This window comes from Hesperophylax consimilis, chromosome 13 (genome assembly GCF_061612785.1).
Source record: "Hesperophylax consimilis isolate HC1 chromosome 13, BYU_Hcon_1.0, whole genome shotgun sequence".
In the NCBI taxonomy this organism is placed as follows: Eukaryota; Metazoa; Arthropoda; class Insecta; order Trichoptera; family Limnephilidae; genus Hesperophylax; species Hesperophylax consimilis.
Genome location: NC_142848.1, coordinates 21,340,398 through 21,353,724, shown reverse-complemented (window position 1 = coordinate 21,353,724; position 13,327 = coordinate 21,340,398). Strand labels below are relative to the sequence as shown.

Here is a 13,327-nt window from a genome sequence, read left to right as displayed (position 1 = left end):
ATCGCGCGCTTATATAATATTACATAATTAACTCTTGAACAGGCCAAGATGCCAAACAAAACGTCTGTAACCAAGTGGGCCTTCCGACGACCCCATGCATTTTCTGTCTTAGGGGGCTTTTAAAATATAGAAATCCCATTTATTCAGTCAATTATTAATGGTAACTTATAAGGAGGAATATATAAGGAGGATAGTAATTTTGGGTACTGCATACTCCCCCACTTAACTGCGGGATAGTTAACAAAAGCCAGTCGTTCATTTTTCGTTCCAAAATCTTAATTCCACCCTTATTTACCAAATTGGGGGAAAAATAATGATGCCGATACATAAGACCTTTTGATCTCTAGGCTCCAGACGGGCTAACGAAATCGATATCGTTAATTGAAAATATATTATCATCCAGCTGAAGAACCCGGCGTTGCCCGGATCTAATTTTGCCATTTTACACACGAATTATTCGTATTCCAGTTAAAAACGGGACTGTTAGCCTTTACGAATGAATTGACAGATTTCCTAACAAATTATCACTAAAACGCGAATGTGTTATGAGAACGGCGGAACTCGTGTTCATAAAAATACAAATATTGTCGCATTTCGTCATTATTTTATCAGGAAAAGAACATGAACACGTGTTCTGATATATTCTGAATGGACTCATATTTTATCAGGAAAGGGATTGCAACCACGTTTTCAACAGGATTTCAATAAATCAGCCATATTCATTTTTCTCCGTGCATGAGATGTAAACAATTATGATTACACTCAAAGAAAAATATAAAAAATAATAAAAAGAAAAATGTATAATATTTATATGAAAATGAAAAATATAATAGTTTATAAATAACTTAACGTAAAATAATTTCAATAGTAATAAAAATTAGTAAAAAAATTGTCTCATTTTATTTTACATCAAGTACACATATAAATTGTGACTCTTTTATGAAGTTTACCCCTTAAAAACCACGGGATATTAAAATTTATTTATTTATGTATTTGTTCAAACAAATAGTTCCAATTTTAAAAATAACACATTCGATCTCAATCTGGAATTTATTTAACCGGATCACAGATACACAAATTAAATTAGTATTTTCGTAATTTCAATATGTACTTAAATTATCACAACTTTCTAACAAAACAATGAACTCAAAGACAGGAAAAATCGATGATACCATGAACAAATTCTTTGTTCGAAAAACGAAAATAACAAATCGTCCGTCCTTGAATTTTCGAATGTTATATTCTGATTTTTTTCTGAGCTCATTTCATGGTCAACGAAGATTATTTTAAAAAAATCAAAATGGGCTGGTAAGAAACTCATCTAATTATTGCTATAGTTACGACACAGTGATATAAATTAATTAATTCAAATGTAATTATTTCCATGGTTAGTGAATCTACGTATCATGTATGTTATACAATAATAACGTATTCCGGAAATTAATGTAAATGTTTTAAAAGATCCTCTGCAGTAGTGTAGATGGAAAAGACGTAAGTATAACAAAATATTATGAAGATTACATCCAAACATCAAAGGTACAACATATAAATTAGATCATATTCTAATTATTCCTATACTGTTATGCGAACTTACAGGTCAATCACTTTAAAGAGATCCTTGCTTATGCAGGAAAAAATATAAGGGCACACTATTCGAATTTCATCCAATTTCCGAGATATTTTCCTTAAAAGTTTGAAGTTTTTAAGCTCTTAAAAAAATATATGTTATTCTTTAAGATAGTATCTATTTGTTCCAAAAGCCGAAACGGTAATTATTTGAAATTCCCTCGATAGAAATAAATCGCAAAGTATGCTCCGAAAAATATTATTAACACTTTTATTTCTGTTATTTTACAAGTTATATGTATGAAAAAAATCACAATGCTTCTTTTAATGCTACTCAATAGACCCCAAAAGTAATTTTTGCTATTTTTGAAATACGCCGTGATTTATTAAACATTTTAACAACTGTCGCTTACGCCTATTGCTTTTAAATCATATTTATTATAGCGCGCTCGCTCCGACTTGAAGATTAACCGGTCAGCAACGTAAGCAGATATACACGATAAAATAACGATAGCAGTCAAGTACAATAAGCGTGTTTACACGTCAACGCGTGTCTCTCCATAGAAATCGTTCTTACTCCGTTATTATTTTAGTTACATCCCTCAAACAAAAACTAAAAGGTCGATTATAGATCAAGCTACACATCACTACCAAGTTGTCTATGGAAATACAAAACAGGAATCTGCTGACAGTCGCATAATTGACACAACATTTTTACCCGCGCAAAATGTCTGCCGGTAGCGCCGCGCGCTTCACATATTAAATTTTTATAAAATATTTTTATATGAAATGATAAAAAAATGAGGTGATAAAAGTGTTTATTACACATATATACAATAGAATAAATATTTTTGTTTACATAATCTGTGATTTTAGTACCATTTTCACCTAAAAACATGACGTGAGTCATTTTTAACCTATTTTTAATGTTTGCGTTCTAAATTTTAATATTTAAAAATGCTAATATTTATTTGTAATATAATAATTTGAAAGCTTATTTTGTAACTTTTCTAAAACAGTTTTTACTATTCGGCTACGTTCAGAAATGTTTCATTTATAGAGCTTTAATTGTGAAGCGGTAATAACAAAAAGTTTTCGTAAAATGTCATTTCGTTAAAGACAGTTAAAGTGCTTACATGGCGATTTTCGGAGGGGTTAAACTATCTTTCTTTGAAAAGTTCATTCGCCAACTCGAGGGCTTTGGGGGCAGACGTGTCGTTCATCGTTCTATGATCTACAGACGTGCGATTACGTGCAAATATTTGAATTTATAAAGATAATTTTTACGCGTGTAAAGTTTATGAGTTAATAAATATTGTTTTTTCAAAGATGAGAAATACACGAAAGATATCCCGTATTTCAAAGAAAAAATGTTATCTCATAAAATTATATCCTATCTAATAGGTGAGAAGAAAAAAATACAATTTTTGATTTATAAGCTTATATTTATTATAAACGATAATTTACTATAAAAATTAATAATTCATATTTTTATTTATGTATTGTGTAGTAAAAAGTTATTATTTTTTTTTCAGAATAGGTACTTTGGGAAATAAAACTAATTCCAATGCATTAGAAATTACGGGGTAAATTTTTATTAATTTAGTTTTCTTGTTGTCTTGTCTCTTTTCTTGTTCCTATACGATCGTGATTTATTTGCGAATTAACTTTCTACGTACACAAATACACACGTCACTTTACATCTGCTCCTTAGAGTAATATTACTCTAAGATCTGCTCTAATGATTCACAATGCAACGATGTCCGAAATATAATATAATGTGTAATAATAATAATATATGGGCCACCTGTTTCAAATAACAATACTCGAACGTGGAATCCAGAAAAATAATGAACGGGCCAGCGAAAAAAGCTATTGAAAGTTCTGAAACTGTGGGGAATATAATTTAATAAAATAAAATACTTTTTTGTTTTAAAACCACGATATTTATTAATTTAAGAACCGACCGGTTTCGCTTTACTTAAGCATCATCAGGGTACAAATTAATACTAAACAAGAAGTACATAATGTGTGCATATATATAACAAAATATAGAGGGAGACAACATGATACAAATATAAGCAACACAAAGACGGTCATAAAATACATTAACATAAGTGCACAAGTAATGGAAAAACCGCTAGATAATTATTATGTTTTGTTTTTCCTGATTTATTCGTATAACCCTAATTATTGATGCTAATTATTGATGTTTTGTTTTTCCTGATTTATTCGTATAACCCATTAGTCTACATAATTATCTAGCGGTTTTCCATTACTTGTACACTTATGTTAATGTATTTTATGACCGTCTTTGTGTTGCTTATATTTGTATCATGTTGTCTCCCTCTATAATATATTTGTATCATGTTGTCTCCCTCTATATTTTGTTATATATATGCACACATTATGTACTTCTTGTTTAGTATTAATTTGTACCCTGATGATGCTTAAGTAAAGCGAAACCGGTCGGTTCTTAAATTAATAAATATCGTGGTTTTAAAACATAAAAGTATTTTATTTTATTAAATATGTCAAACCACAAAGTGATTGCTTTCTACAATAATATAATTTAGTTCAGTGATGTTATTTTTTATGTCGGAAGGAGGCCCTGAAGAAAATAATTTCTCTCAGAGCCTGTGTCATCTTTGAGAATGCTGTATAGAGGGTTTTTTTTGAGGAGGAGGGAGTGAACCTGTCCTGAATGTCAACTGTACAATTTCTACCCAGAATTAACTTAATTGTACGTTTTTTGACTAACCGTACCTTGGTGTTCTATTTTCAATAAACTCTTTAATTATGTTTCAGATGTGATATCTATACTCCGCTACAGAATGTTTTGCCCAAGTCTTGTAAAGATGCAAAGGCACGGAGGTAATAATAAAATCATTTGAGCCCTTTACTGTTATTTAAAAGGTCACTTGAAGTGCAGTTATAATCAATGATTTTATTTTTTTCTAGCTTCCACGAATAATCTGAAAAGGCATTATCTAAGGATTATACTCTTAAGGAGAATATAGAAAATGTAGAAAGGTGAAACGGATTTAAGATTTTCGATGAAATTATTGTGTTGTGAAATATTTATTTTGTTATTTATTACTTTATTTTTTTTTACAGTTTTACCGTACGCGGTCTTGTTGTAGAGTGGTATATCTAACTGTCATGGAAAGTTTTTTTCTGAGCTTTAAGAGAAAGGTTTCTTAAAGATACTGGAGTTATTCTAGGGCTATGTTAGATTTTTAACATCGATCACCGTAATGCTTGCCTTCCTGAATAAATCTAATTTTATTTAATCATTAACGGCCAAGATATTTTTGACAATGGTGTGTTTTTATCTTTCTGTATTCCAATCATTTAGCTTTGCTTCTAGGGTTGTGCCCCAGTATTGCTTTTTGGAGACTGTAAACGGATCTCTCGGCATTTAATGAAACTGCAGCAGAACAAAGGCTGTTGCTATATTGACGTTCATGGTATGTTTTGCTCAGATTGACGATAAGGTTTCCAGATCCGCATTTCGCTCGAAGCATGTTTAGGGTAATAAGTTTATAGTTTAGGGTTCTTTCACCGTATTTATGGGAACATTTCAGAACCACCAATCTTTCATTTTGAGTGAATCTTGTGTTTGTGATTAAATTATATTTGACAATTTAAACAAATAATATTTAGAGAAGTTAAAAATAAAATTGAAAGTTCACTGAAAGCTTAAACTATTAAAAGTAGTAATTTCATAAAAATTTAAATAAATAGAGCCCCTTTCACATTTTAGAATGTAATTTTATGTTGCTTACATGTTTTATTACTCTTTATAATTATTGAATTGTTTAAATGAATAAATAAATAATTACAAAAAAGTCTTCTGATTTGTAAGTCCTCGGGAAGCACTAAGGATCTTTCTATCTATCTTTATAATATAATAAATTTGATGAGCATAAAAATGTAAACGTGTATATAATTGATATAAATGTACAAAAGTAGATATTACACGTGTATAAATATTATATTGCGCATATTATACAAGATGTCGGGGGTAAAGTGCACAAACTTCGGGAGGTGATTTTAATTGATAGTACAAGTAAAAAAGAAGAAAAACTTTTTTTGGAATTCCAACGTTTTAAGATAGTTTTCGAGTAAAAAAGTTTAATTTTTTGTATAGAAAAAAAAACAATTTCTTCTACGGAAAATAATTTTTTGTGGAAAAAATTTGGAAATTCGAATAATTTCCATTTCATTTTTACTTCTTCTAGCATTTAGAATAACCTCCTGAAGTTTGAGCACTTTACCCCCGGACACCCTATAAAGATAACCATATAAGAAAAACCTTATTGATGTAAAAATATATTTATTGATTTTATAAAAGTTATAAATTACTTTTATAAAAGTGATAATAGTATTTTAGTAAAGTAAAGTAATTTTTATACCTATTCAAATAACTTTCGTAAATGTTTTTTGTAAAATTAAAAAAAAAAAAATTAATTAAATCCGTAATAAAACCCATATTTTGAGAACCATCTTCATTTCGACATCGTTATAATTTGCTCGGTGCTAACTAAAAATGATTCTGTTTTTCTAAAATTGCAATAGATGTCGGTAATTTAATTTCGTTATTTAAATTATAATCCCCAAAATTATTCCTAATACGAATTCAGACACCTCTGTCGGATTCTTTTAACACTAAATATTGTTTATTTTGAGGGTGTTGCCCAAATCTAAATTCTTTACGCGGAAAGCGGGCCCTTGGGGGATAATCGTATGAAAATTAATTTTTCAATGAATTCATAAAAATACTTAAACAAATTAATTCACTTTGTGCGAGCGTTCTCTCACGTCTCTTTTTTCGTCTATCCATTCTACCCAAAAGACGCTGTAAAAATGATCATTTAATCCATAAAAATAATCTCCATGATAACCACGTGATGATACGTAAGGAAGCTGGGAACTTATGTCTACCGACACGATCGTGAGATATATTGCTATTATGTTATTAAATCGCAGATAATCATTTCCCGTCTAACTCGTTTAGTGAAAATCAGCTTCCTCGTCTGGCTTCAGATAATAAATTGCATTAACTTCACAGTTATGGGTTAACGTTCAAGAAATTTGATTGAAATTTTCCTCTATTGGACCTGAACTCCAATGTATATAATTAAAAATGTAATTTTTCGTTTGTTTAAGTTCTTCACCGATTTCTTTGAAATTTTGACAAAACGTTGCATTCTAATATGCGTGTATTTTATTTAACTATATTATATAGATGTCACCTGTGAAAGGTAAAAACATGTTTTTTTCTAATAGCGCCATCTGTTGGATGTAAAAGCGACAGGTGTTGTTGTTTCTCTATCTGCACAGACAGACTGAGCCACAGCAAGGCGTGGCGGGGAACAGCTAGTAGAAAAAATAAAAAGAGAACCCCAATTTACGTAATACATAGTATTTACATAAGCATTAATTCATCCAATAATTTAGCTTTTTTTGCTATTTCGAACAAAGTTAAACTTATCGAATAAAAAAGTACTTAGGTGAGTACCTGTTTTTTTATAGGTAACTAGTTGATGAACCGTGACGTGAATAATCGTAGATGTATAATCATAGATGAAAAATCGTAAATGAATAATCGTCGATGAATAATCGTAGATGAATAATTGTAAATAAATAATCGAGTGTCTGTGGCGGGCGGCGTGGCTAACGGGCTTTTTCACCAAACTCTTATAAAGTTAACTATAACTACGTGTCACTTAAGTATATGCATACGATAAACATGCTCATAAACCCGCATGCGTTCCACCACAGAAAGCAAGGTCCCATATAGCTATTACGCGATTTTGACTGGCAACAACGCTTTTATAACGTCTAGTGCAACGCCTGTCTAAAATGCTGTTGTTTCTATGGAATTACAAAACCGTCAAAACGTCAACACATGGTCAACACTCAACAGAGTGGTTCATTTATAACGTCATCGTAAACAGACAACATTCCCGCGATTCGGCTTGTTTTTGTTTACAAAACTATAAAGTAAGTCCAACAGGTTTTGGTTATGTTTTATTGATTATTATGTGATTTTAGTTGAACTTATAGATTTGTATTATTTTCCAATATACACAAACGTCAATATAAACAGACAACGTTCCCGCCATTCGGCTTGTTTTTGTTTATAAAAAATATATAAACTACACACTGTAAAGTAAGTTCAGTAGTTTTTGGATATGTTTTATTGATCATTATGTGATTTTAGTTGAACTTTAGATTAGACTGTCTATTTTCCAGGATGAATAAGCGTGATCGAAGTTGCAATTTTACAAAAGAGGAATGTGAAATGCTGGTAAACATTGTTCACCAGTATAAGCATATTATTGAAAATAAAACCAGCAACGGAACCACGTGGAAGGAGAAGGAGGCGGCCTGGAAAGCTGTCGCCGATAAATTTAATTCTTCTGGATCAGGTATTATAATAATAACCCGTTATTTCTTGTGGTAATTAAGTTGAAACCAAGTTCTATTTATATTTTTTTTACATATTAAGTGTGCAGCGGATTTTCACAAGTTTATTGTAGATTTTTCCATTAATTATTCATTCTTCTGCAGCCTTCAGGTCATCCAAGACCTTACGTGTAAAATTTGAGGGAATTAAGAGGTTAGTGAGGCAGAAGAGCGCCCTCATCAGGAGGGACCTGTACCAGACTGGTGGGGGGACCAGCAACGCTGTTCCCTTGGACGACACGGAGACAAAAGTTAAAAGTATGATCTCCCTGAGTGCCCAAGGAACCACCAACAGCATGGATAATGATGCTTCATCACTCGGTAAACCATTTATATTGCATATTTAAAAATCAACCATACCTACATATTATGTATTACCTATTTTATTTATTTATTGGCGCCCTTTTTGGGTGTTTTTATGCAGGAATAGTAAACAGTATACAGTATTATAACTGTTGAGTGAAATTGAAGGCTCAACATAATTCCCCATTCTGGGCAAAGACGAATACATAAATGTGATATAGTCCCACTGCCTCCACTGAAATAAATCTATGTATAATCTATTTGTGTTGCATAGTTTTTTTATTACTTCCAGATAATCCAAATGCTGTTGAAGATTACGTCGAGGTGATATGTTTGGTGGGAGATGAGGATCCCTTAGTCAGCAACTCATTTACCTGCAGAGCTGCTGGTGTGTATTTATGTATTTATGGTTTTTAAATATACACATAGTTACCTATGTTTTAATACATAATTAAAAACTTTTGCAGCCCCTGCTCCTGAGGCCCCCGCCCCAGAGGCCCCTGCCCCAGAGGCCCCCGTTCCAGAGGCCCCAGCTCCAGAGGCCCCCGTCCCAGAGGTCCCCCCTCTTCATTCATGGGATAATTGGAGCATTCCGCTAATGCAAACGCCCAAGCATCCCGCCTTAACGCCGATGAGACGCCCTGTGTCTGGCAAGAGACGCCCGGTGTCTGGCGTGATACGCCCGGAGCCTGATGTGAGACAGCCGGCAGTCTCTGACATTGGCCGCCGTCTGTTAGAAGAAAAGAGGGAGTTCCTCGATATGCAGAGGAATCTCATCAGGGAGGAACTGGAGTTTGTTAAAGAAAAAAGAGAATTTCTCTCTCTGAAGAGGAATTTTTCAATTGCGGAAGAAGAAAGAAAAAAAAGACTCTTTGAATTAGAAGAGAAACGTATACAAAAACAATTAAACGATTGAACTTATGGTTAACTGCTTTTATGTATATATTTTATTTATTACACACTTTTACGTTATTAATGTTTTTTATTAGCTTCCTGTTTTGTATACTTTAGCAACGATTATGTTATTTAAGTTTATTATTGTTATGCTTGAACCCCAGGGGTGATTTTGGTAGAAATTATTTACAGACAACAAACACTTGTAGAGTATTCTTGGGAGATATATATCCCAGCCTGACACTATCTCGTTAAAGTTATGCCATCTCATTTTGCATTACGGTGAGACATATGATTTAAATAGTGCAGAGAGAAGTAACACGCTTTCAGTTTGCATTCAGACGTTTACCAGTTTGTTTGTCCCGTACCCATTCCTATTTATTAGTGTCAGGACTGTTTAGAGAGTGGTTTGAAGTCGGGGACTCTTGAGAAAGACAGTGTATTATATCTGCATCGGAATGAGATATGGAGTCAAATTCTATATAATGTAGTTATTTTAGCAGTAACAATGTGATTTCATGATATTACACCAAGTGAATGGGAGAAAAAGTCAGATGCCCTAGGAAGACATGAATTAAATTTGTGGTAAAATGAGATGTATTGATGAAAGAAGAAAGAGGTGTAAGAAGAATGTATGACTTGGAGGTGAATGGTTGAAGAGGTCGAGGACGCCTGAGGAAGACATAACACAATCAAGTGAAACAAATACTTATGTAAATAAAATAATATTATTTTATCAGGTACTTTATTTTGGAAACCAACAGACAGATCTATAAATAAAAAATAGAACAAGTGGGTGGATGTATAACAGTAAACTTAACTAACACTAATCACATAGCAACATTATTGTTTAATAAAGGGGTGAAATAATCCAAGATTAGATTTCTCCTCGGACCATTATTAATTTCATCATGATTTTGAATAATTCGATCCTCTATCTCATCAGGTTCATGTTCTATTTCTAACTGAAAAGGTTCATCGTTCATCTCCACAGCTACATTGTGCAACACAGCACATGCCACTACAATAGCTGCAGTGCGTTCCATGGACAATGTTATGCGCCTCCGCAGTACAGGGAATCTACTCTTTAGAACCCCAAAACACCTTTCTACAACATTTCTGCTGCGTATTTGGGATTCATTATACAGGTTTTCTGCTGGTGTATTTGTTCGTGCCAGAGGTGTGAACAAATAAGTCTTACTTTGATAGCCACTGTCACCCAACAGAATACTGTTATTGAACTGGCCAGCCTCAAATCTAGTCTTTATTAACGAATTATTAAAAATTGTTTGATCGTGACTGGATCCAGGCCACCGGGCCACAATGTCTCTAATAATTAAGTTGGCATCGCAGATCACTTGCACATTCATGGAAAAGACACCTTTTCTATTGCGGTACACTTCGGCATTTTCTCCATCTGAAACAAGGATAAGTAACTTTAGTACTCCATTAATAGAGTAATAGAATACTGTAATTGTATAGGTATAAAGTGAGGACTCCTTCTTGTCCACTACAACTTCATTAATAGTCTTCGTATTGATTGTAACGACTATCCACTATAGTAAGTACTACTGAAGGATGATATTCAAAGGTACTTACTTGGTGTCATTGCAACATGCGTGCAGTCTATAGCTCCAATGACCCTCGGGAACCGAGCCAAATTATAGAATCCCTCTTTTAAGGGAGCCAGATCCTGAGGGAATCGAATATATATTGGACGGAGGTGGCCAATAGCCTCTGAGCACCTCTTTATAAATCTGCAAGCAGACGATCTGCTGACACCAACAAAATCTCCGGCAGACATCAGGTATGACCCAGTTGCGAAGTACCGCAAGGTCAATAATAATTGGACGATTGTTGGTACAGCATTATTCCTGAAAACCAATTAGATGTCAGTATTTATTTGGGTACACAATGACATTAGAAACGTAAAACGCAATGAACTGTTGTTATTTTTGTTAAAATATGATGTAAGTATAACTATTTTGTGATATATTTATATAAAATAACATACCGAGTGGTCCTTTGGGAGATTTTGTCTTTAATTTGGTCATGAATTGAATGTACAGCATTTTTCGTGAGTCGAAATCGTGATTTGAAATCGATATCGTCCAATACTTCTAGAAAATTTACGCGTTTTCTTAGAACTCGCGGTCTTCTCGTTCTTGCCGCAATCTCGTGTACTTCTGCATCTTCAATTGCTTCAATTATTTCGAAATCGTCAATTAAATCCATAATAAACACTGAACTCGGAAAAAATTCTGACTACTTCACAGGCAGCTGTCAAAATTGTGTTTACAAGGTAGAAAACTCGGCTAACAAATCCGACATGTAAACACTATTAGCTGCTTCAAGTACCCTATAGTGAAGAGGGACTTTATCTTACATATAAACGTTTTTGAGCCTTGGTGAAATCGAAATAATACTTTATCCTATGTATAGTGCTTCTGACAGCTTATGAGCAGGATGGTGAAATACCCCGTTAGTTTTTCATGTGTGCTCGGGGTTACGGATGGCTTGGAGTAAAGTTTTGAGGTTATGAATTCTAGAGTAGCTGAAAACTGGGTCTATTTTTAAGTTGGAGATAATATAATTCTAAAGAAGTGAAAAGTTTGCATTTTATAAGTTTTAGTTTCACTTAATTGTGCCACGTCTTCCTCGGGCGTGCCCGTCTTCCACAATTTACTACTGTAAATCACATTCGACTTCAACTTTCAATCGACTCCGTATCTCATTCTAGTGCAGACATAATGCGAAGTCTTCCCCGGGAGTCCTCGACTTCTTCAAATACGAATGCCACATAGTCTCACAACCGGAGTTGCGAAGCTGAAGGTAGTAGGGATGGCTATTCTGATCTGGTCATCAATCACAGCCAAAGCTATTTCTAGCAACATTTCATTTCTGAATGTTGAGACCATTTGAGACCACAGCACCGTTCACGAGGGTTATCTTTTTGACAGGCCCCCTTCCACCTATGATGTCCGAACAGCTCGGGAAGTTTTGAAGCGAAAAATTGACCACCACTTAGAGATGGTTCGTGCCTGGGGTAAGGCCAACTTGGTCAGTTTCAACGTCTCAAAAACCCAAGCGTGTCTGATTTCGGCAAAGAGGGAGATCAATGACTGTCTGGTGCAATTTGATGGGAGCACTCTCCCCAATAAAGACTCCATTGAAATGCTTGGAGTTACTATATCAGACCAGCTCAAGTATCGGGGATCCATAGAAGCCCGAGTAAATCAGGCCTCCAAAAAGTTGGGCGTCTTGTACAGGGCTAGGAGAATCTTCAACAGTGACCAGCTGCTGACCCTGTACAAGTCTCAAGTCCGCCCAACTATTGAATTTGGGAGCCACCTTTGGGCTGGTGCCCCAAAATACTTGATAAACCTGCTGTGCAAAGTCTGTGCAAAGGAGAGCGATCCGTCTGATTGACAATCCGTTGTTAACAGACCGATTGCCTTCTCTAATGCATAGACCCAATGTAGGCATGCTGTGTCTGTTCTACAGGTATTTCAATGGAGCCTGCTCCAAGGATCTAGCACCATTGATCCCTGATGCACCGGTGCACGTGCGCGAAACTCGACGGACACGAACTGAACACTCGTTCACGGTTGACGTTGGCTTCATGAGAACGGGCCGTTTTTACGACTCGTTTTTGTGTAAGTCGGCTCGTATGTGGAACGAGCTACCGGCATCTGTTTTTCCTCCCTCCTATAATCCGAGTCTCTTCAAGGCCCGCATTAACAAATCCCTTCCTACAGCCCCTACCTTACTCCGCCTCACAACGCCGCCCAACCGGGTGGTGACATAGTTCCCCTGTCTGTGCACTGCACAGGCAGGGACATTCTTGTGAGGTGTCACATAAAAAAAAAAATTGTTAGGTATTCACGAAAAACAAATTATTAACATTAATTTTTTTACTTGCAAAATACTGATTTTATTTTTACTAACTACAAATATTTTTTTGGAAATATTACTATTTATTAAAAAATAAAAAGGTTAAAATGGATAACTGTAAATTTATTCTGTAAGAGTTGATGGTGTGTAAAACTGTTGATTTTCCCAAATGAAATAATATAGCCATAGATATCCA

The 13,327-nt window shown here is 34.2% G+C and overlaps 1 protein-coding gene and 2 long non-coding RNA genes across 3 annotated transcripts; 2 read left to right on the top strand and 1 right to left on the bottom strand.

Annotated features, from left to right (window-relative positions):
- Nucleotides 1–4,392: 4,392 nt before the first annotated feature.
- Nucleotides 4,393–5,295, top strand: LOC149418587 (uncharacterized). The gene is made up of 3 exons (XR_016302989.1): nt 4,393–4,440; nt 4,528–4,599; nt 4,684–5,295. It is a non-coding gene; the product is annotated as an uncharacterized LOC149418587 (long non-coding RNA).
- A 2,203-nt stretch (nt 5,296–7,498) lies between these two features.
- LOC149418586 (uncharacterized) lies at nt 7,499–9,269 on the top strand. The gene is made up of 5 exons (XM_089638584.1): nt 7,499–7,575; nt 7,828–8,003; nt 8,146–8,361; nt 8,636–8,731; nt 8,811–9,269. Exons 2-5 carry the CDS (start codon nt 7,829–7,831, stop codon nt 9,257–9,259), a joined length of 936 nt encoding a protein of 311 aa, XP_089494710.1. The 5' UTR covers nt 7,499–7,575; nt 7,828; the 3' UTR covers nt 9,260–9,269.
- Nucleotides 9,270–10,004: 735 nt separating this feature from the next.
- Nucleotides 10,005–11,646, bottom strand: LOC149418585 (uncharacterized). The gene is made up of 3 exons (XR_016302988.1): nt 11,252–11,646; nt 10,837–11,111; nt 10,005–10,654 (listed from the first exon to the last, which is right to left on the bottom strand). It is a non-coding gene; the product is annotated as an uncharacterized LOC149418585 (long non-coding RNA).
- Nucleotides 11,647–13,327: the final 1,681 nt, after the last annotated feature.